General features: G+C 52.5%; 1 protein-coding gene across 1 annotated transcript in view; it reads left to right on the forward strand.

The window, feature by feature from the left end:
* Window positions 1–23,743, forward strand: part of LOC102563884 (polycystin-1) — a 53,713-nt gene that overhangs the window by 16,882 nt on the left and 13,088 nt on the right. The window contains exons 15-37 of the mRNA XM_019494235.2: window positions 140–3,801; window positions 4,173–4,322; window positions 4,841–4,978; window positions 7,749–8,031; window positions 8,633–8,855; window positions 9,100–9,259; window positions 9,455–9,595; window positions 10,457–10,598; window positions 11,149–11,739; window positions 12,847–13,006; window positions 13,887–14,145; window positions 15,477–15,672; window positions 16,232–16,399; window positions 16,668–16,811; window positions 17,403–17,613; window positions 18,028–18,151; window positions 20,009–20,158; window positions 20,446–20,510; window positions 20,914–21,137; window positions 21,413–21,530; window positions 22,003–22,169; window positions 22,616–22,818; window positions 23,290–23,481. Coding sequence (XP_019349780.2) covers window positions 140–3,801; window positions 4,173–4,322; window positions 4,841–4,978; window positions 7,749–8,031; window positions 8,633–8,855; window positions 9,100–9,259; window positions 9,455–9,595; window positions 10,457–10,598; window positions 11,149–11,739; window positions 12,847–13,006; window positions 13,887–14,145; window positions 15,477–15,672; window positions 16,232–16,399; window positions 16,668–16,811; window positions 17,403–17,613; window positions 18,028–18,151; window positions 20,009–20,158; window positions 20,446–20,510; window positions 20,914–21,137; window positions 21,413–21,530; window positions 22,003–22,169; window positions 22,616–22,818; window positions 23,290–23,481 — 7,871 coding nt within the window. The remainder of the gene's footprint in view (window positions 1–139; window positions 3,802–4,172; window positions 4,323–4,840; window positions 4,979–7,748; window positions 8,032–8,632; window positions 8,856–9,099; window positions 9,260–9,454; window positions 9,596–10,456; window positions 10,599–11,148; window positions 11,740–12,846; window positions 13,007–13,886; window positions 14,146–15,476; window positions 15,673–16,231; window positions 16,400–16,667; window positions 16,812–17,402; window positions 17,614–18,027; window positions 18,152–20,008; window positions 20,159–20,445; window positions 20,511–20,913; window positions 21,138–21,412; window positions 21,531–22,002; window positions 22,170–22,615; window positions 22,819–23,289; window positions 23,482–23,743) is intronic.

A 23,743-nucleotide genomic window follows, 5' to 3' on the forward strand; every position in this document is an offset into this window, starting at 1 on the left:
CATCATGAATGTACAAGTGACTAAAAACAGACTGAGCCCAATGAAAATGATGACTTCTTCCTCTGGTTATAAACATTGCAGAAGATCCAACTCCCACATAAAACCACTCCACCCTGCTACGTCTTTTCTGCTTCCACAGGTGACTACCTGGTGACCACAGAGGCTGTCAACAAATTTGATCGAGTTCAGCAGGTGGCTAAAGTCCGGGCTGTCATCCCCATAACCAAAGTGGCAATTTTGGTGACTCCCACTTACCCGCTAGTGAATGAGGTTGTCTGCTTTGAGGCACAACCCTACCCTTCCCCCTATGGCATCATATACTCCTGGGATTTCAATGATGGATCACCCACACAGGAAGGAGCAAATTCATTGGTGAGCCACAGCTTTGGGAAGAGTGGCGTGTATAATGTAATCCTTCGAGCCAACAACAGCTTGGGTGAGGTACAGTCTGGCATGGCTGTTATGGTCAGCGATGGTGTCATGGGTCTCCATTTGGCCTCCAGTGGACCAACTGAGCTTGGTTTAGCCACAGTTATTAATGTCACATTGGACTCTGGCACAGATGTCTGGTGGTCTTTTAATATGGGGGATGGATCCATCTACAGCAACCTGTCACTAGGCATCATCTCTCACACCTTTCCCATGGAAGGCAACTACACAGTGACGGTGACAGCTCACAATGCAGCCTCTTCTGCCCATGTCTCCACTGTGGCTGAGGTTTACAGGCTCCAGATAACGAACATCCTAGCACCTAGCTGCCTTCCCAGTGGGGAGATAACCCAGTTCCAGGCAGTGGTGACAGGGCCAGGGAAAGGGGTACAATTTTGCTGGGATTTCCAAGATAGCAGCACCCCTTTGGTCCAACATGGTGACCCCACAGTCCTTCACAGCTACCCAGCACCTGGGACCTACCAGCTGAACCTGACCGTATTGGGCATGGCAAGCACTGCTTCTCACCAGCTGTCCATCTGTGTAGAAGATCGAATCCACTCAGTGAAGCTGACAGTGCTGACACTGGCCATAGCTTTAGGGGAGCCCCTATCCTTCCAGGCTGAAGTGATTCCAGCACCAGACCTCCAGCACCAGTATCAGTACCACTGGGATTTTGGCATTGGTGAAGAGCCAGTGCCCTCAAGGTCTCCAGAAATCACATTCACCTACTTGGAGAGCGGATCATACCAGGTGACAGTCACTGTGTGGAACAAGGTGAGCCAGCAGAATGCCTCGGTGGATATCGTGGCTCAGAGTGTGGTTGGTACCATCACTATTCACCACGGTGGTGAAACGGGGAACTTTCTGGCATTGGGCACCTCCTACCTCTTCACAGCGGAGGTCCCCATAGACATTGTCGCCACCTTCATGTGGGACTTTGGGGACCGTTCTCCCACACAGGTGGGTCAGAGCACCTCCCACACATATCTCACAGCTGGAAACATCACCATCACCTTGACTGGGGAGAACCAGGTCAGCCGTAGGAACGCATCGCTTGCCCTGGCAGTGTTGACCCCAGTGAGGTTGCTGGCCATGAGCCCTCAACAGCCAGTTGGTGAAGCTGGACAAGAGGTCACCTTTGAAGTTTCTCTGGCTGCAGGGGACCATGTTCACTACTTCTGGGCTGTAGGTGAGCCATATGACTTTGAGGAGGGGGCTGCCACATTCTCACACATCTTCCCTACCACCGGCATCTTCCTGGTTTTTGTCACTGCTGAGAACTCAGTGAGCGCAGAGAAGGCAAATGTCACTATTGAGATTCAGGAGCGAGCCCAGGGTGTTCAGATCCACAGCAAGAACGTGGTGCACGGAAGGTACGTCGCGGCTGCTGAGCCCTTTATGGTAATGGCTGAGGTTACCCAGGGCTCCAACATCACCTTCTGGTGGACCATTTCTCAAGGGCTGCACCAAATGTTGGCTGCAAGAGGGCAGTCGCTCATGTTCTGTTATAACAAAAGCGGGGAACTTCTGGTGGAGCTGAGAGCTGGGAATGCGCTGGGAGAAGTGTCCACCAGCCTTCCCCTTGAGGTGGTGGAGAGAATCTATGGTGTGAGGGTCCACACAGCCACCGACAGCGTGGCTGTGGGGAACCCAGTGAACCTGACCGTCTTGGTGACCTCTGGGACTGGCTTGCTTTACTCCTGGCATGTACAGGATCATGCACAGCCTCTGCTTACCAACTTCTCAGCTCTATCCTACACCTTCTCCACTCTGGGCTCCAAACTGGTGTTCGTCACAGTCTCCAATATCTTAGGATCTAGCAATGGCTCCATAGAGCTGAGAATCCAGGAGCCTGTTTCCAGGGTGACTTTCACTGTGGAGGGAACTACTCTCCCATTTTTCTTGAAATCAGACACATCTACACAGCTCTGGGGCTCAGTGGCCACAGGCTCGGATATCACGTGGGAGTGGCAGCTGCACAGCAAGGAGGAGAAGCAGATCTTCCATGGACAGAATATCTCCTGTAGGTTCAAGGGAGCTGGGGTCTACCAAGTAGCCCTTCGAGCCTGGAATGACATCAGCGAGGAAGCAGCCTGGTATCCTGTGTCTGTCCAAGACCCTGTGGCTGGGCTGACCATGGAAGTGGACAGGGATGGCGTGTGCACTGATGACAGGGTATTCTTTAGGCTGCACACCCTGAAAGGCACAAATGTGACCTTTGCCCTTGACTTCCCCACTCTGGGGTTCAGCCTGGATGTCCCTGGAGGGGTCCATCGCTCTTCTTTCCCAGTGGCCGGTTATCATCCAGTGCTGGCATCTGCCTTCAACAACGTCAGCCTGCAGACAGCATCCATTGTGATACATGCAGTGGAGAAGGTGAGGGGGCTTCGTCTCCTGGATTGCTGCCCAGCTGTCCTGGAAGCCAGCAAGGAGCTGGTGCTCACCGCTGTGGTGCGAGCTGGGGAGAACATCACCTTCTTCTGGACCTTCTCTTTGCCTGGATACCCGGACTATAAAGCAGCAGGTCAGCAGGTGGGGTACATGCCACCCAGAGAAGGCAACCTCACCATCCGAGTAGAGGCCAGCAACCCATTCTGTGCAGCCTCTCTGAGGGTGACTGTGCCCCTGCAAATGCCCATAGAGGCAGCCACCTTGACCACCAATGGCACCCAGGCTTTCGTCAATCAAACAGTGATGTTCAGCATGTTGGCTGTGGGTGGCAGTGATCTCCGCTTGAAGTGGGATTTCGGGGACTTGCAGGAGACCTTTGATGGAGGGAGGGACTGGAGGGCATTTCACCAGTTCAGCCAGCCTGGTGACTTCTTGGTGGAGGTGAAGGTCTACAATGACGTCAGCTCTGTCCTGGCACAAGTGACAGTTACCGTGCAGGAGCTAGAGTGTGATAGCCCTGTGCTGAGGCTTATGGAGCCACCTGCCACCATCCCCAAATCTCGCCCCAGTTACTTTGAAGCTAGCGTGGACCTGAAAGGGTGCACGGCCTACAGGGCTCGGTATCAGTGGGAGGTGTTCCGCAGCCCTGGCTGTCAGCACCTGAATGAGGCCAGCCTGGTCCCATTGCATCACGTGGATGTTCTCACCCCATCCCTCATCCTCCCCAAGCTCTCCTTGGACATCGGCCCTCACTGCCTGCGCTTCACCGCCTCCTTGCAGCACACTCCTCTGGCCCAGGTGCTTTCCCTGGACATCACCGTGATCCCCAGCAAGCTAGTTCCAGTCATCCGAGGTGGGTCATGGAGGAGCTGGTCAGCCCAACTGGATCTGGTTCTGGATGGCAGCAGCTCATACGATCCTGATGTGGGGATGAATGGAGACACCTCTCTTCAGTATCACTGGACCTGTGAACTTCAGGTAGGCAGAAGAAATCAGAAAGTGTGCCAGGCTGCAACACACCTTTCTAGAGCTGGGTGGGACAAGGGGCTTCTCTCAGTGCTGTCCACATGGGACTGGGGCTCTGAGTGCTGTGGGTGAGATGCCCATTAGATCGGGGGGATTCAGCTTGACACCAATGGAGTAGGAGGCAGGGTAAGTCCAACCCCACCAATGGGTCACCCTTTCAAGTCCCCCACCTCCTCCTTCCACCATACCCACATCCACTGTTCACACAGGAGGTTCAATGTCCTAATCTCTCCTCCTCATCCTTCCTCTCCCTCAGCAGAAGGTCAAGAACAGGGGCCCAGGCATGAGTTAACCAGGTCTCTCTCTCCCTCTCTCTCTCTCAGAATGCATCCTCAGCACCGTGTGCCTCTCCTCCACTGCAGGCTGGTGCCAACATCACAGTTCCCCATGCCATGCTATGTAAAGCCACCACTTATTTCTTCACTCTCACCATCTGGAAGCCTGGGAAGGAGCCAGCCTCTGTGGCACAGACGGTGAGCTTCAAGTGGGGAGCTTCCAGGAGAGCCCTGCTCAGGCTATGGAGCTCTTTGGGGAAGGAGGCCGAGGTGCAGTGCAGCAAGTCCACTGGGGAAAGGGTTTGCTGTGACACGGAGGCATTTGCCTTCTTCTCAGGATGAGGCTGTGGGCTGAGATCCCAGAGGTCCTCTTTTAAGTCCCTAACCTGTCTTTGGGGCCACACAGGATTTGGTGCTCAAGCTCATGGATTGCAGTGACTGTTGATCCCCATCCTTTTAGGACTGGACATGTCTATCCAGTGTCTGGAGATGCCCTATGAAAGGCTCCTGACTCCAGCTTATGTACCAGGTCCCTCCCTTGAGTTTCATTTTGTCCCATACCAGGAGCTCATGTCTCCCGTACTTTGTGCTGAGGTCTCACTCTGTGCACCAGGGGCTTGTCCTTTCTGCTACATTGAGTCTGCTCTGTTTCTTATGGGTTGCTTTTCAATGGGCCTTGTTTTCTGTGGTGGGTTGCATCCAATTTGTGCCTGCAGGTCTGGATTGAACCTGGCCAGATCCTACCCGTGAGCATAGACTGCCGTTCCTGTAGTGCCCTGGCAAGCTACGAAGTCAGCAGGAGCATCCATGTCACACTGTTTGGACAGTGCGAGAGTTGTGACAACAGGACCATGGTGAGACCAACTTATCACAGACCCCTTTGAGGTTCTCCTACATACCCATCTCCTGCTGATTGGAGGCTCCCTGCATTTGGTGTGGGTGTAGACCTGATAAGCAGTAACTTTGTGGGAAAATTAATGTTGTGCAGGGACCAAAACATCAAATTTAGGTGTTTTTGGATGAAAAGAGACCAAAAAATCAATATTTAAAAATATTTTCAATAACTATTTCCAAGACGTTTTGTTTCCAAATTTCCCAAGGGGAAATGCTGCATTTTAGAAGATTCATAGATGTTAGGGTCGGAAGGGACCTCAATAGATCATCAAGTCCGACCTCCTGCATAAGCAGGAAAGAGTGCTGGGTCTAGATGACCCCAGCTAGATACTCGTCTAACCTCCTCTTAAAGACCCCCAGGGTAGGGGAGAGCACCACCTCCCTTGGGAGCCCTTTCCAGACCCTGGCCACTCGGACTGTGAAGAAGTTCTTCCTAATGTCCAGTCTAAATCTGCTCTCTGCTAGCTTGTGGCCGTTGTTTCTTGTAACCCCCGGGAGCGCCTTGGTGAATAAATCCTCACCAATTCCCTTCTGTGCCCCCGTGATGAACTTATAGGCAGCCACAAGGTCTCCTCTCAACCTTCTCTTGCGGAGGCTGAATAGGTCCAGTTTCTCTAGTCTCTCCTCGTAGGGCTTGGTCTGCAGGCCCTTGACCATACGAGTGGCCCTTCTCTGGACCCTATCCAGGTTATCCGCATCCTTTTTGAAGTGCGGCGCCCAGAATTGCACGCAGTACTCCAACTGCGGTCTGACCAGCGCCCGATAGAGGGGAAGTATCACCTCCTTGGACCTATTCGTCATGCATCTGCTGATGCACGATAAAGTGCCATTGGCTTTTCTGATGGCTTCGTCACACTGCCGGCTCATGTTCATCTTGGAGTCCACTAGGACTCCAAGATCCCTTTCCACCTCTGTGCCACCCAGCAGGTCATTCCCTAGGCTGTAGGTGTGCTGGATATTTTTCCTCCCTAGGTGCAGCACTTTGCATTTCTCCTTGTTGAACTGCATCCTGTTGTTTTCTGCCCACTTGTGCAACCTATCCAGGTCTGCCTGCAGCTGTTCCCTGCCCTCCGGCGTGTCCACTTCTCCCCATAGCTTTGTGTCATCTGCAAACTTGGACAGAGTACATTTGACTCCCTCGTCCAAGTCGCTGATGAAGACATTAAAGAGTATCGGTCCAAGGACCGAACCCTGCGGGACCCCACTGCCCACACCCTTCCAGGTCGAGACCGACCCATCTACCACGACTCTTTGGGTGCGACCCTCTAGCCAATGCCAGAACATTTTATTTCACCATGTTCAAAATGAATCAGCCCAACCTCCTAGCATTTTTTATTCACAAATGGACCCAAATGAAAAGGGAGGATAAATGCAAGGGAAGAAAACCAAACAAAGCCCTTGTTTCAGGGGAAAGGAAATATTTGGAGTGAATACCAAGCAAAATTATTTTTTAGTTTCGCCAAAAAGAATCTGTTTTGGTTTGATCCAAACCAAATCCCGGCCTCCCTCCCCTGTTTTTCTTCAGTCTACCCCCCTAGTCCAAACATTCATTATTTGTACAGCTCTAGTTTTGATTTTTTTTAATGCCCCCTCTTCAAAAGCCTCCCTTTTCAAATGCCCCTCCCCCTTCAAAGCTCCTCCCCCCACTACGATGTCAGACTCCAAACGCCTACAGCAAGGGTGGGCAAAATGCAGCCCGGGGGCCAGATGCGGCCCGGCAGGCCATTCTATCCGGCCTGTGGTGCCCCTAAAAAATTTAGAAAATTAATATTTATCTGCCCCTGGCAGCCTGTCATGCAGCCCTTGATGGCTTGCCAAAACTCGGTAAGCGGCCCTCCACCCAAAATAATTGCCCACCCCTGCCCTACAAGCTCCAGAGCTCATGTAGCCAGTCTGGGCTTGCACTTGCCAGGGCCCCTCGGGTGCTTGAACTCAGATGATCCCTGGGGGGCACATTGGGATGTGATCAATTCTGCTCTCTTTCCACTGCAGGAGTTGCCACAGCCCCTGGGAAAAAGGAGTGTTGTTGAGGAAGCAGGTCAGGGAGATGATTTAGAGAGCAAAACTCTTAGATAAGGATGCTGGGAATCAGGCCACATGGGTTCTATACTTGACTCCGTGTGACCCTGAACAATTCATTTAACCTCTCTGTGCCTCAGTTTCCAATATGTAATATAGAATCAGAGTTGAAAAGGATCTGGAGGGTCATCTAATCCAAAGCCTTGCATAAATGTATGATGTGCTATCTCTAGATGACCCCAAGCTCATCTTGTGGAATCTTCTTCATTGGAGGTTTTCAGCCTGCTTGGTCATGGTGTGCTGTTTCATTGGCCTACCATTCTGTCTCTGTCCTGCTAGTCAGGGAGGGTTTTTTTGAGATTTAATATAAATCTGCTTTGTTGCAGTTAAATCCAACAGGCTAGTTTCTTTATGGTAGCCTTTCAAATCCTTGAAAACAGTTGTCATGCTCCCCAATCTTAAAGCTGCTTCCTAGCAAACTAAATATGCCTCTTTCTAGGCATGGTGTTACTTCATCATGCCTCCAGGAGGCTGCAAAGCTCAGTCTGTAAGTGCTTCTGAGAGGCTTGGGTGACAGGCACTAGAGAGTGGGTATGGGATATTAATAATCCTCTGTTTCCCTCCCCAAGCCAGGCCAGCGAGGTCAGGCCATGCCAATGCCCTATTGTCAGGGCTACTCTCTCACTGTTAGCCTCTCTCTGACCCTCGCAGTACAAGTGGACAGCTCAGAGTTCAGATGGGCAACCCTTGACCTTGGACAATGTGACCACTTCCACGGGGGACTCGAACCGGGACCTGGTGATCAGACAAGGAGTCTTGCGGGATGGGGTGAATTACACGTTCACAGTGTCAGCCTTCCAGCCCAGCAGGGAGCTGCCGGGGAGATCCAGCATTACTCTAACCCCCAATCACCCTCCCCGAGGTGGGCTCTGCATGCTGAGACCGGAGCACGACCTCTATCTCCTGGAGACACCTGTCTCTTACCACTGCACAGGTCAGGGTCATTCCAGGCCCATTCCTACTAAGCCAAAGTTGATCTGTCAGGGTGTCCCTTGGGCAGCTGTGGACAGGGGGAGAAACAACCTGCAGATACTGAAGAACTGAGAAGTGGGAAATTTGCCTCTTAGCTAATGTTAATGGGAAGGTGGGAAAGACTTTGTGGACCCACCTTGACAGGATGGCATTGTATATGAAGGCCTGACTGTGGGACAGATGTGGATCGGAGCTCTGCATACAGAAAGGATAAGCGATCTGGTTTACAAAGCCAATGACGTGCTCATGGGGAGTTGGGAGGGTTGACAGTGGCTTACAGGTCTCCATCTCTTGCTTGGATAAGACTGTGATGTGGAGATGGTGTTTCATGTTGCAAAGGAAGTAGGGATTGCATGCAATAGGTGGAGAGTACAGAGCTGGAAGTATGGGAAGGCCTGCCAGATGGGGCAGGAGGAACCAGTTGGGCTGCAGGACAGTGGGATCCGGTAGGTCATGGCATGAAGGGAACCCAAGAAGCAGGGACTGGGGATCAGACTGTGAGGTCCCCCAGGACTCCCATTTCTACTCTCTCCATCCCTGCCTCCCCTCCCCTGCACTCTCAGGCTGGGTAGATGAAGACAGCAGCCCGGCGCAGCTGATTTACACCCTCATTGCTGAAACATGTTCCCCTGATGGGAAGCGCTGCTGGCAGTTTTGTCTCTACCGAGGGGTCAAGTCCTCCTTCAGTGCCTTCCTGCCTGCCAGTGCCAATGGTAGTCGGTCCATGGTCAATGTCTTGGTTGAGCTGGAGGACTCGCAAGGAGCAAGGACTTTGGCCTTGAATCGGTGAGTGTGTGGCATGTCCAGGGAAGGTTCAAGGCCTGATTGTGTTCTGGGAGAAACCTGTGCCCAGAGCTAGGACCAACGGAAAGATCAGAGGGACAATCAGTAATGTCTTGGGACAGTGCTTTGGACTGGAACGTGGCCTGGTTCCATCCATCATGGCCCACTGTTCCCCATGGCAGCTACAGGGAGGGGGGCAGGTGCTTGGTGTCCCTGGGATAACTGTTTCCCTCGTCCTTCCTTGCAGAACCCTGACTCTGAGGATGCCGCACCTCCCGTCGCGATCCCTCACCATCACCAGCTGGCTTAAGAACAAGAGCCAGACAGAACTGTGGGGCATGGTCCAGCAGGGAAACCCCCAGGAGGTGATCCCATACTCCCTGGCCCTCATCACTGTGCTGAATCAGGTAAGGACTGTACAGACCTTTTCCACCCTCACATACATCTGTATTATACATGTGCAGGTACTCAACATTCACCCATTTATACGAACACCCATGTACATGCATGCATACACATGCCCACTGCAATGCATACGCATGCATTACACCGCACTGCCCAGCTGAGGTGCCTGGCCTGGCCTGCTCTTGTGTGTGCTGCAGAACTTGGGGAGCCAGGGGGACGAGGAGGAGCTGAGGGACCGGATCTCCATCCGCAGCAATGTCACCATGGCAGTGGCATCCCTGAATATCTCCAATGTGAAGGATGTGGCCCAGCTGAGTGCTGCACTGCAGCAGTGTGTGGTAGGACCTACTTTTGCCTGCTTTCTCTGGCCTGGGTGCATGATCCTGGCCACTGTCTTGGAAACAGGCTCTTCACTCAGAGCAATAGATTCATAGACGTTAGGGTCGGAAGGGACCTCAATAGATCATCGAGTCCGACCCCCTGCATAAGCAGGAAAGAGTGCTGGGTCTAGATGACCCCAGCTAGATACTCATCTAACCTCCTCTTGAAGACCCCCAGGGTAGGGGAGAGCACCACCTCCCTTGGGAGCCCGTTCCAGACCTTGGCCACTCTAATGTACTTTCTTCTTAGAGGACCTGCCACTTTTCTCATTATCTGTGTCTGCTTTCCTACTGTGCTGGGTTGCAAATGGTCCTGAAGGATCTCTAAGTGCTGGTTGGTGGGTCTGGCCATTGGTTTCCTCAGAGATGGTTTCCTCAGGAAATCATGGAATGGGTGAAAGGGGAAGTCTTTGATCCCAGTCCCTCCCAGACTCCTCCCAGCAGCAAGGGAGAGAAAGCAGGGAGAGGACAAAGATGGCAATACATAGGGTGGACACCTTTTGGCAGGGTCAGTGGGGAGCAGGATGGATATGCTGGGGTAAGGGAGGGAGATGAAGAAGCGAGCAGACAGCACTGACTCCCTTGTGCAGGGAGAAAGAAGGGGCTGGTATGGCCAGGAAGAAATTGCAGCAATGGGTTTTGTCTAAACACCACTCCTAGATTAGCTAGAAAGGAACCAGGGGGGACAGGTCTGAAAGGGAGCCATAGAAGAGCAAGATCCAAGGGGATGTGGCCATGATGGATTCTTGCTTTCTCCCTGAGGGTCAAGCAGGCAGATCTGCTGGACCATGACCTTGAGGTCTCTTCTCTCATCCTCAGGCAGTCCCAGAAGAGCTCAGTCCCGAGAGCTGGGCCAGGACACTGGCAGCAGCCCACAGAATGATCAATGTTATCAGTGCGGAGACAGAGGAGGGTCATGAGACGCCCACCTCTGCAGGTCACTGTATCCTGGGGATCCTGGGTAAGCCACACACTGTCAGTGCCACAACGGAGGACTAGAAGATGGGAGGAAGAGGGCCCTACCCCTGGGATCTGGGATTCATGACTCTTGCTACAATAACTCTCTGACTTGGTAGCCTGCAGGATCTGAATTACAGGGGAGCTCAGGGGGCTGAGCCCCCCCATAAGAAACAAGAGTCCCCCTGTGAGATTTGAAAAACATAACCTGGGGGTGGGGGTCACTTAGGCAGACTTGTTAATCAATGAACCGGTTTAACTTAGTGTTAAACCCCACCAAGAGTCAAAGTGTAATTCAAACCCTGGTAGCCAGTAGCAGGCTAGCTCTGTCTCAAGTGAGACATCGGCTTCGTGGCTATGGGTGCTGCAGACAAGTCTCTGGTCAATCTAACAATATTCTGCCCCCAGACAGGATAAGACTGTCTTTCTTAAGAGCTTTCTCGGGTTGGAGGTGAAGGAGCTCTATGCTCATCACCCTAAGAACTGGAGATGTAGGGTTGAGGAAGAAGAGCGTGATGAGGGGAAACCTCTGACCTGTGCAATCTCTTTTCCAGGGAGCTTGTTATCTGCGTTGGATGGAGCCCCTCACCCACATCTGTCTGGGGCCTCTGGCCTCAGCATGGCCTTGTCTGCCTTCAACCTCACCCGCGCCCTGATGAAGTCCCTGATGAGGTCCCGGGTCCTGAATGAGGAGACCCTTTTGCTGTCTGTCTCAGAGATCCATGTGCAGGGCAAGAGGGCCAACTCTCCCAACCTGCTGTGCCTTGCCCCCGCAGAGCAGTGCCTCTTCTCCCTGCCTGGTGTGGTGGCTGAGCAGCTGGCAGGAAGCCAGGAGGTGGTGCAGGTCCTCATGGACATCTCCATCAACCCCTTCCCATTCAACTACTATGCCAACTCCTCCATCTCCACCCATCTGGCGCTCCTAGAGTTCACCACCCCAGGAGGGGCACCCATCCCAGTCTACAACTTGTCTGGGGAGGCAGCCATTGGGCTGAGGCTACCAATGGAGCAGCAGGAGCTGCAGAGCTCCCCTCCAACACTGATCCTCATCCCTCCTGGGGAATCGGTGAATCTCACGGTGAAGGCCGCGGCAGGAAGAAGTGCCGCAGGGGTGCACCTCCACATGACTGTCACGGTGCAGGAAGGTGAGTCACTGGCAAGGAATGAGAAGGCCAGACTTGTCCTGGTCTGAACTGGGTCAAGCTGGCCTCCTTCATACAGCCAGGTGGGGGCAGGAGTTCCCTGCCTCTGGGATCATAACTGTCTCAATATCACAGAGACACAATGACCCTCAGCTAAGTCCCTCCTGTGCACCACAATGTGCTCAGTCCTGGAGTTTTAAAAATACAGCCCTCTGGGATCTGAGTCAGAGGCTGTGTGTCCATTGGGTGTACACACACCATTGGGTGTCCATCAGGGTTTGTGGAGCCTGTCATAAGAACACAAGAACTGCCATTTAGTGGGTCAGGCCATAGGTCCATCTTGCCCAGTGTCCTGCATCACACAGGCCCTTGACTCATTCATGGGGCCAGTGGGCACTGACTGGTGTGCTCTGTTCAGGGTCCCCTTCTGGATCCCTTGTTATTAACCTTTGACCTCACTCCCATTCCCATTTTCTTTTCAGTTGCCCAGTCAGTTGATGTGTCCCTAGAGGCCTCCCTTTAAGGGAGGCTTATAGTTTTTTTTCATGATGGACTTAAACTTGACCTCGTGGCACAACAAATAGGCTTGTGTCACACAGTGGTAGAGAGAGGATGCTGAAAGGGAGAGCGAGCTGGGTCCGACCAGGGTTTTTCCCCACTGCTCCTCTCTCACTTGCAGCCTCCAGCATTTAAGGTCTAGGAAGTTCTGATTCAGAGGCCGTGCCCCTACCTCTTGTGTTTAGTAGCTACTGATACCCCTTTCCTCCCATAATTTGTCCAGTCCCTTTATGGATTTTGCCACCACAGCCCTGGGGCAAAGCTGTCTCCATCCAGCACAGGGCAGTGGTAGGCATAGATGGAGACAGCTGTGCCTCAGGAGTGACCTGGGTTTGGAGAGTCCCTCAGCTTGTCTGCATCATAAGCCCAGCATCAATGCTTGTCTGCATCATAAGCCCAGGAGTCCAATGCATGCAAAGAAAACGGCCCTTGGGACTCTTAACTTCTGTGCCCTTCCAGAGCATTCAGTCCCCCTTCTCCCAGATTTAGTGCAACTGCAGGTTGCACTAAATATTGCAATGCCATTGTGAGTGCCTAGCCATGTCTTCCCAGGTTTTGATCCCAGCCAGGAGAGAGAGCCCTCAGTCCATCTGTATGGACACCACATGCCTTTCCCCAATGAGTGGCACTATGCCTGGAAGGAAGAAATGATCTTTCCTGGTGGCTTGGAAGGGGACAGCAGCAGGGAAGTCACCGTCCTGCTTTCATCTCCGTAAGTGTCCATCCATCTGCAATACTGGGATTTGCAGGTTTCTTCCAGCAATGTCACTCCCTGGAGTTTGAGGCTATGCATAATGGGGGGGGAATAATGTGTGTCCATGAGAAACATCTGTGATCCCAGTGGTACAAGCCCTAGCACGGCACCGAGGGTGTTCTCAAAAGACGTCAGCACATGGAGCGTGGTGAAAGCAGGAACAATCAGTGGCACCAAAAGAAATGCCCAGGTCTGTGTTCTGACAACCTGATATGTTATGTGAGACATTGCTCTCCAGGGTCAACTGGGTGGCATGGGCCTGGACACCACAGCCTAGGCCCACACAGCTGCAATGTCTCTCTCTACTTGTGCTGCATGGTGTGCTGCATGATGTATCCCAGACCCCGACTGTTTTGGTGTTGTACAGTGTAAGGGTAGGAATGGACAAGGATCTAAGGAGCTGTGTGCTGTCACAGGTGTGGAGCTCAAGTGGTGCAGTACATTTGGTCCACTGAGTTTGGCAATGAGTCAGGGGGGCATCAGGGAGGAAATCAGAGTGCTGAGGCTGGGTGGGGAGGGGGAGTTTGGGGTGAGTTCGTAGGACCAAGAGGGTGGTAATAGCCCCCGGGCAGTGTGGGACCATGTAGAACCTGTCCTGAGCATTCGAGCAACCCACTCCCCTGCTGTGAGTCGCTCCCCTGTGCTTCCCATCCAAATGTGTCATGCAGTGTTCCTATATGTTGTCAACCAGCTGCTGCATCCCACCCCAGAGGCACTTCAGGGGTGGGTGAAGTGACCCTGGATCTCCAGTTTGTAAGGACCACTGAGGTCCTTTGAGCTGATGAGGGCAGCAGAGCTGCGAGCTCATTGCCTCATCACTATCACCTCCACTTTCCAGCCACAGCTTCAACAGGACCCCCTGGGACTACCATGTCAACATCACCAACCTCTTCTCCCGGGCACCTGTTACTGCCGCCATCACTGTCTTTGCCAGCCTCTGCCAGTACTTCCACTTCTCCAGCATGCAGTGGAGCACAGAAGGCTTGACTCCAACAGCTGCTACCAGCCAGAAAGAGATTGTGTGTCTGACCGAACATCTCACCGTCTTTGGAGCGAGTCTCTTTGTGCCGCCGCACAGCATCATTTTCCTGCCCCCGGTAAGCAAAGAGCAGCCAATCCCAGCCAGGCGAGGAAGATGTGGTCGTTTGGGATCCATGCCAGTTGTGTAATGCTGATGAGTGCCATCTCAGCCGGTGCTCTGAGGACAGAATCAGAGTCCTCCAGGTCAAAAAAAGTCCTCCTGCTCTAGTCTGTCAGCAGCCTCTGTGGCTTGTACATAGAGAAAGCTTTGTGATGTGCACTCGCCGGTGGATTATCACTGGAGCCTGACAACAGGGTGGGGGTTCCCACGTGTGAAGAGCTGGGGTGGGAGCCATAGAACCAGGACGCTCTGTCTTCAAACTAAGTGGACTAGTTGAACGAGCAGGCTGTCCTGTAGCTGCTCGCCAACTCCCGTGCAGGAGGAACACAACTCACTTTGCTATAGGGACTGCTGAGGGAGAAATTCATCCTGTGTCCCAGAGATATCCGATACTCATGGGGTCCATTGGCTGAGGCCAGTACAGAGGCCATTCTCTCCATCTACTGGATATCCTATGCTAACTTAGTATCTTAGCATAAGATATTTTAGTAACTTAGTATCTTAGGATATCCTATGCTACCTTGGTAATACCAAGGAAGGGCACTGGTAGCTCACTGGCAAAGGAGACCAAACTGAGGTCCAGATAGCAGCTGAGCCTATTCCTGCCATGTTTGGTTTGGGGCTTAAATGGTGTGTATGCCTCAGGCTGACCCTCTGCACTGGGCTGAATTCCCCTGTGGGGGAAGGGGAGATGGCTAAAAGGAAAGGGCAGACCCCTGTGTGAAATGCTGAGCAGTTGAGTCTTAGCTAGGCCTGCAATAAAGTCACCCCCTGCGACTGAAAGCCGAGGCCAGTTCTGTTGGTAGCAGGCGCTGTCTGGTCTCGGCATTCTCCGACAGCATGTTGCTTGATCACTTCCCCTGCATTGAAATGTCTGGTCACATCTCTGGGAAGCTGGGTCTGCTCTTGAGTTAAGTGCCAGGCTTGCAGTTCCATGCTGGCTGCTGCCCATGAGCTTGTGACTCCAGCTGTGTAGTGAGCTGCTCTCTCGTGACCGAATGTAGGAGCTCTGAGGAACTATTCCCTCCTGGTCCTGCATGATGATGGTTCTTTTAGATCTTTTCCAAAGGGGGATAGATCTGTATCGATAGGATCCACAGTCACTCTGCTACTGAAGGAGTCCAGGTACCCAGATACATGGATGATGGGCATATTAGAATCGCCGTATAAGTAGAGGTGACACGGGTGCACCCTGTGGCTTTTGCATCTCCTCTGGGGTGGGTGGGCAGTTAACCCAAGAAGCAGCTTCTCCCCGTGGTTCTACCTTCCCCAATACTGTGATTGCAGAGTGAGCGCTCCAGACAAACACCGCTGGTGGTGATCACCTGTTGTGTGCTCCTCTCCATCTACCTGGTGATGGTGCTGATTGCCCACAAGCTGGATGACATTGATATCACCCGGGTGGGGATCATCCCTCGCTGCGGCCAGCCCGGGAGGTACAAGTACTGGGTAATGGTGAAGACTGGCTGGAAAAGAGGATCAGGTATAGTGATGGGCATGGACAGGGGGTTGTGAAGTCCTGTATCAAATGCTGAAATGAAAGCATCCTAAAAGCGGCAGCTTCTTGGGTACTTCATCTTTCTGGTGCAAGAGCTGTAGCGTGACACCAGTTTAAGGAGCTTTAAAAAAAAAAGCCCAGAAGTAAAGGAACATGCAGAGGACAGCCAGAAGAGCTGGGCTTTCTCAAATCCAGGCTGGGCTTCATTGGTGAAGTCATGTCCATGGGGATGGGGTATAACTGAGTACAGAGGAAAGAGGAGAACCTGGGGCTGAATGAGTTTGGAAACATGATAGGATGGCAGTCCCTCCTTACTCATCCCTTGAACAGAGAAACCAGAACCTCCCTCACCAAACTCTGCATCACCCTGTTTGATGGCATTTTTGTTGGCATCAAAATGGAGGTACTTGGGTGAAACCAAAGACCCAACCACCTGTTATTTCAGCTGTTGGGAGTAAGGTGTGGTTGTGAGAGGACAAATTAATGACCTCCAGTGGACACAGCAGATACAACGTAAGCTATCACAGTTCATATCTCTCTACAGGTACAACTGCACATATCGGGATTAGCTTATACGGACTGAATAAAAGTGGTTCTCGCCACCTGGACAAAGGCTGGGCCTTCCAGAGAAACAGCAATGATATTTTCCAGGTGGAGACGAATGCAAACTTGGGGGAGATCTGGAAGATCCGTATCTGGCACGATAACACTGGTAAGGCACCTTGCAGAGCTGTTTAGATTTTATGACGGCAATCTAGCTTGTTGAACGTCACCTGCTTCCCATGCTCCCACCACATCCCAGACCTAGGTTGGGTGTGTGACATGTTGCGTTGATGAGGCTTTCCTGCTGCCAGTAAGATTTCACAAGCAGCATTCACACAGCTGAGGATGTCTCTTGGCATGAACTTTCCTGAGCTTGATCAAGAGCTCGTGATTGGAAGTGCAGTTGTTTAATTCTCCCGTCTTCTCTGTACCCTCAGGGTTGGACCCCTCCTGGTACCTGCAACATGTCATTGTGTGGGACAGACAGACAGACAACATGTATTTCTTCCTGGTGGATGACTGGTTGTCGGTGGAAAATGAGAAGAACGAAGGGATGGTTGAAAAGGTGGTCTTGGCTGCATGTGAGTGTTGTCCCATGGAGGTCTAGTCTAAGGGAAGCCCAGTGCTCCACTTATCACCATTATTATATTAACTATCCAGGATCCTTTGTGTTTGGTGCTATACAAATACCTAGTGCAAGACAGTCCCTGAAGAGTTTATCATCTAACTAAACCAAGTTGGGGAGGGGAGGCAACAGCATAGACAAGGGCAGTTGCTTGCCCAAGGCCCCACAACAGGCCTTATGGGGAACTATGAAAAGACCCCACCAAGCACTCAGTCCCAGTCCAGGGCCCTGCCCAAGAAGCTACACGTTGAGTTTGACCATAGGTGATGATCTATGCTGGCAATAGAAAGGGTGGGGTGGAGAGGGAGCCTAGGTGTCTTTGACATAGGTGTGGGTGTCCAAAACTGTGATGAGGAAGTTCATACGAATAGTGGTGGAGAGGGGGCTGCTGGAGAGAACAGCGGGGTGAGAACTTAGGTGGTGACTGAGGAGGAAGAATGGTGTTGGTGACCATGGAAGAGGCCACTAGAGCCTGGGGGAAAGAGGAAAGTATCCCCCAGGACGGAGGAGAAGATCTGGTTGAGTGTTCCCATTACATTGCCTTCAGGCCCCCAGGAGCTGAGAAGCTTCTCTCGGGTGTTCCTCGCCCAGCTGCGCCTCGGCTTTTCTGACTGGCACGTGTGGCTCTCAGTCTGGGCCCGCCCTCCCCGCAGCCGCTTCACCCGGGTGCAGAGGATCACCTGCTGCCTGCTCGGGGCGTACCTCTTCCTGGCTGCCTGTGTGCTCTGGTACAGTGCCATTGGAGTGGAAGGCTCCAGGTGGGTCCCTTGGCACTCCTGCTCCTCCCAGGTCGGGTCTTGCAGACATGTGTCATGCAAGGTGAGGATGAGGGAGGGATGGGATGTATGGAGAAAGAGCCAAGGGAAAACTCAAGGGTTAAAGTCACTGGCAATGGAAGCATCAAAACAGCATTAATACACTAAGGCACCTAAATCCTCCCTGGATCACAGTGAGATTTGAGGACCTAATTCCCTTAAACTCTGTGGAAAATCCAAACCTGAATGGCGAGTCAGGTGTTGAGCGAACATGGGATGCTTTGTACGACAGCTTTGTTCCCAGAGGTGCAAAATGCATCTCTGTACCAGGTACCCACGTTCCAGTGCTCTGTAACTGTTAATGGAGAACTCCTCTATTTTCCATCTTATTGCCTTTAATTTGTTTCTGTCTCCCAGCATCCCCCTTGGGAGCCAGACCTCCGTGACGGCAGAGAGCATAGTTGTGGGGATGGTGGTGGCTGTGATGGTCTTTCCAGTCCAGATGCTCTTCGCCTTCATCTTCAGGAAAACCCACAGCCAGGTACTAACTATTTTGCCATGTCCCAACAGCCTCCTCCCACCTGCTACATCACCCGCCAAAGATCCCTCTCTACCCACATCAAGTTAGAGAAGGGGACATTTGGCACGATCAGGGTGAAGACCCTTGCGCTGTCCCAGTTCTGTGACTAAACATTAAAAGTACGCTGCAGTCTCCAAAGTTGTCTATCTGATCCCTTTTCAAGGGCACTCCGTTCCTGTGATCTTTTTAAAGATACTCTTTGAAATATTGCCATCTCTTTTACAGGCATTGTAGCCTGAAACACACAGCCAAAGGAAGTGGAAAATTAGAGTTGGTTGGAATTAGATAGAAAATTAGAACAAGATGAAATGTTATTTGTGCATGCCCTCTGTTGGCGCACGTGCTCTTTTGTCTGTCCTTGCCAATCAATGCCTGTGTATTAGAGCTGTGTGAAGCTTCGGGGGCTGATTCGATTCGGCGGAGATTCAGCCCGATTTGGTAGCTGAATCTCCAAATCCGAATCAAATCAGGGGACCAATAAAAAGGTCCAAATTGATTCGAAGCTCTCTGAATCGATTCGGAAAAGATTCGGAGAGCTTTGGCGATTCGGGCAGGGAGCTGGAGATGGACTTGGAGCTGGTACGTAGGGGCAGGGGAGTGGGGGCTGGAGGAGGAGGGAGGGGACCATGGGCGGACCCCTGCCAGGCCCCATCCCCTGCCAGCTCCCCCAGCCCCACAATGGCTGCCCCACACGTCCCAGCTGCTGGTGCTTTAAAAAAACCCCACTCACCAGCTGCTGCCGGGCGAGGGTGATCCCCACTGCCCTACATTGCATGGGGGGCTCTTCCATGAGCCCCCCACTCTCCCCAACCCCCGCCCCATGGCTGCCCCGTCCACCCCAGCTCCAGCCCTTTAAGAAAAAAAACCCTGAACTCACCAGCTCCTGCAGTGGCCTCAGGGCTTTGGGGGTGCTCATACAGACACCCCCCCCATGCAGCGCAGGGCAGGTGGGGGGCAGCGGGGATCACCCCCTGCCGGGCAGGAACCAGTGAGTTCGGGGTTTTTTTGTTTTTGTTTTTTTTCTTAAAGTGCCGGAGCTGGGGCAGGCGGGGCAGCCATGGGGGGAGGTGGGACAGCAGGGGGGTCAGGGGGCTCATGAAGAGCCCCCACACAGTGTGGGGCAGTGGGGGGGCAATGGGGATCGCCCCCTGCCCGGCAGCACTCGGTGAGTCAGGGCTTTTTTTTTTTTAAGTGCTGGGAGCTGGGTTGTGGGGGGCAGCCATTGCCGGGCTGGGGGGGGATGGGCCTGGCTGATTTGAAGATTTGGCAGCAGCCGAATCTCCAAATCGGATCCAGCCGAATCAATTTGGGGCAGTGATTCGAATCACCGAATTGAATCATTGTCCCCCGAATCGGCCGAATCCGAAGCAAATACTAGCCACTTCGCACAGGCCTACTGTGTACGCCTGTGACATATTGCAAAATATGCTAGTGGGAGAGGTTGATGTACTAGCACAAAGAGGCAGGGCGCCTGTGCAGGAAACAGTTTTCCTCCAAAATTAGAATATTTGAGCTTTTAGAAACTTGTCCGTTGGAACAGGAAATCAAATTTTTTACAACCCCCGCTCCTCACTCCAAAAACAAAGCTGGAAAAGACATTGGTTGAGTTGCCTGGACAATTACAAAACACTGTTGAGATGGAAAATGCATCCAAACTGACCTGTTCCTCTCTGTTTGTTTGACAAATCTGAATTGTCCAATGATGATTTGTTTTGCAAAATCCCTGCCAGCTGCAGTTGACCCCAGTTCTAGACCCATGGCTAATATGATAAGAGCATCTGGGCAGGGCTTTTCCAACTGACCTCTTGTTTCTGTCAGGTGGTTGTGGAGGACCCTGACCCTCCTGCACAGGACACTCAGACCGTGGAGATGGATGTGTGCCTTGATCGCTCTGATCTGGGCAGCTCTTCTTTCCTGTCCATACCAGGAGGGATGGAGTCCATCATGGACATGAGCTCCATCAGCTGTGTAAGTAAAGTGGCCTCTCCTGGGGAGAGATGGAGAGGGGAACTCCATGTCCCCTGGAGGTTGGGGGGCATATGGGTGTATGTGTGTGGACCTTCTTGATTCTCAAGCTGTCGTACCAGGTGAGATGTGTCTTTATGGACACACAACTGCTTTCAGAAAGATGACTTCTTAAAAGACAGAGCTTCCTGTGGAGAGTTAATTGATCGGTTCTCAGAACATCCCTCAGACATCACACTTTCCAGGTCCCATCCTAGGTCCTCCGAACATACTCATCATCTTCTTTTCAGGGGTCCCTTGTGAGTACGAGACCAGCTTCCACCCGGGAGAACCTCACCGAGCTGGGCAATGAAAGGTACATCTGCAGCAGAGGGGGTGGGACAGGGGATAGGTTCTTGTCCACAGTCAGTTCCTCCAGGTAGGTAGGACTGCAGAGAGACTGATGTCAGTAAGGGCTTTTTTGGGGGTGGAGGTCACTGTTCCTCCATCACAGGGATGAGAGAACAGCCCATGTAAAGAACATGGGAAAACATATCATAAGCATGAGATTCATGCAGAAGTGACATGTTTCTAAAACAGTCTAGTGGTTAAGCTGCAGGTGGAAAATTCATTAGTGATGACCAGACTGTCAGGAAGATGGTTTCTGGCAAACCACAGAATGGTCTCACTACAAAAGTCTGTGGCCACTAAGGCTTGGAAGGGATGTCCTTTGCCCTGGGGGTTCGAGCTCATGAATGCATCACCCTTTTGTCCCGCAGGGTTGTGAAGCACTGGCCCTCATGCGACAGTATCTTAGATGTCCCTGATCTTCTGCATTCAGACCCCCTGGTGACTCAAAGTCATATCCTCAAGAGGAAGAAGGCCTTGCTGAAGCTGGGCATTGAATCTATGTCTGCATCAGATGATGATCCCCTGTCCTTCTCCCTAGGGGACTCTGAGGGCAGCAGGAGATCCAGCCACGGCTGCCACCTCACCCTCTCTGGTACCTCAAAGAACAGGCCTTCCTGTCCTCTTCCCTCTCCCTCCCTTCTGTCTCCAGTCCCTATTCCTCATCTCCAGTGCAGAAGGCAACAGGTGATATAATAGCTTTCATGTGACAAATGCTGCTGCTACAATGGAAAGACACACCCAGCTAGTTTTGCCATTGAGGACAGAGCTAAGCACAAGGCTTGACTCTTGTTCTAGGCTATAGCTGGTCTTGGCCCAGCAGCAACATGTTCTGCTGACAGCCCTCCTCTCTCCTTCCCCACTGAATAGAGGAAGACTTGCTCAACTCCATCATTGCAGAGACTCGGAAGAGTAATTCCTCAGACCGCATCACATCCGACAGCGGCAGGTTCTCCCCACCAGCTGAGGTGGAGCTCATCTCCAGCACGTACGTATGTGGTTTGGGAAGGAAGAACCCAGGCCAGGGAGAACCCTGGCAATTAATGGTCCCTTGTGGCTGTGAAATGATGATCTCCTCAGAGACCATGAGGAGGAGGAGGAGATCATGCTGAGGAAGACATGAACCCCTTGGTCCCTATCCCCAGTGTTGATATTTTGTATGGCCATTTGCAATTCAGAGCCCAGAATTTCCACTCTACTTTCTCTGAGTTTCAGCTTTTTGTGGCCCACCAACTCCCTAGAGCTCTGGCATAGCTCAGAGCCCCTTTCAGTCCGTACATCTTAAGATGACACTAGAAACACATGGACTCTCCTCATCCCTATGCTCTTGAATGGTGCCAGGAGCTTTGGCCTCATTCCCATGATCTTGAGGCTCTGTGATGATGCTAGGAGGGGTCCAGCCAACAGGCTCTGAATCCAGGCCTGTGTTGACTATGGTCTTTCTTGTACTGTGTGAAAAGCTCTTGCAGTGGCTGGTCTGATGGGATCCCAGAGCTGGGGAGGAGCAGCTGGGGCCTCCTGCACAAGTCCTTCTCCTACATCTCCACCATGATGAGCATCAGCAGCGTTCCTCTCCCACACCCAGAGCCTCCATCTGCCTCGGCATCCTCCTTTTCCACCCGGATCGGTGCGTGATAACCCTGGGGAAAGGGAGCCACCCTAGAAATGCCTGGTGCTGACCTTGTGGACAGTGGGGGGGGGGGTTGGTTTCAATATTATCCTGGACAGCAGGATCACAGAAAAATGCAGCTAGGTGGGATCTCAGGGGGAGTCACCTGGTTCAGCCCCTACAACCCCAGCTGTACAGACTGGTGGCTTGCTGTGTGTGAAATCCCCCATAACAGCCCCTTTCTCCTACTTTGGGCTATATTCACTCTTCTGGATGGCTTATTGTGCTGTTGGGAATTCATGCAAGGAAACTCAGTGTGATTGCAAGGCCAATGTACTGTATTAACCAAGTGACCATTGCAGTTGGCTGGGGGGTTGAGGGAGGTCCATCCATGTGAGCCTCTCAAGTCCGGCGTGGTCTAACCAGGAATAAAGACTGAAAAGAGCTGGTTTCTTTCCCTGCAGGGGTGTCCCGACGCCCCCCAGGGTGGCTGTTTCCTGGCTGGATGCTGCCTGTGGCGTATGCCTTCATCTTCATGCTTGTAGCAAGCTGCTTCACCATCATCATCCTCTACGGTTCCTCCCTCCAGGATCCTGCTGCCCTTATGTGGCTCATCTCCTCTGTCTTCTCTTTCATCACCTCCTTTGTGGTGCTGGAGCCCCTGAAGGTAACAGCCCCTCCTGGGGGCATTCTCCAGTGTGGTACGTGGCAATTACCCTGGTGGGCTTTGCTCTTCCGTAGCCTCTTCCAGCTAAGTCATGTTCTGACTGTGGGTTAATTCACAGCACCCTTAAGGTGGGATGATGTCCCTTCCCTCACCCATTTCATTTTCCTTCTGGGGAAGGGGCTTTTGCTCACGATCACACAAATGAGCCAGCAGCAGGCAAGAAATCCTGCCTGGGGCCAGCACGTTGCCTTCAGTGGAGGCTGGAAGCTTTGATCTTCCCCCAAGCTCTTCTCCTTTTCTTCTGGGCAAACCTTGTTCCCCACCTCTACCACTGGACATTGTTCTGCTGGTTGAGGGTGGCAGGACCTTGTATGCCCTGGGCTGTAGAGGCCAGGTGTTCCCAGGGCAAGACCAGTCCCTTGTGCCTGAAGAGTTGAGGCCCACGTGCTCTGTACTATCCTCTCATCTCAGGTGGTGCTGGAGGCCCTGCGAGCTGCTCTCATCACCAAGCCAGTGGAGAGTGAAGCAGAGGGGCTGGTGGAGGAGCCACTGGTGAAGCCAGTGCCTGAGTGCATTGGGAAGGTGCGAGTGCCCTGTGGGTATGGGCTGCTCCAGGCCAAGGAGGAGGCGAGAAAAGTGCGGGCACTGCAAGCACTGATGAGGGTAATGTGCTCCTGCAGATTTACTTTGCCGTGTGCTGCTACAGGGGTGTCCATGTGCACTGTGCAGCCCCAATCCTGGAATCACACTGGGCTCTGAGGAACCTTAACCTTAACTGAGATCCCCTCTCCTCATGCTCCATCACCACACCCAGCCCCAGGGAGCTGAACACAGCCTCTCCAGTTAGTCAAAGGGACCCACTGGGAACTGGTCCCAGCCCTTCTGCCCAGTCATAGCTCAAATGCAGCGGTATAAATACACAGTG

Source organism: Alligator mississippiensis, chromosome 8, assembly GCF_030867095.1.
Source record: "Alligator mississippiensis isolate rAllMis1 chromosome 8, rAllMis1, whole genome shotgun sequence".
Taxonomy (NCBI): domain Eukaryota; kingdom Metazoa; phylum Chordata; order Crocodylia; family Alligatoridae; genus Alligator; species Alligator mississippiensis.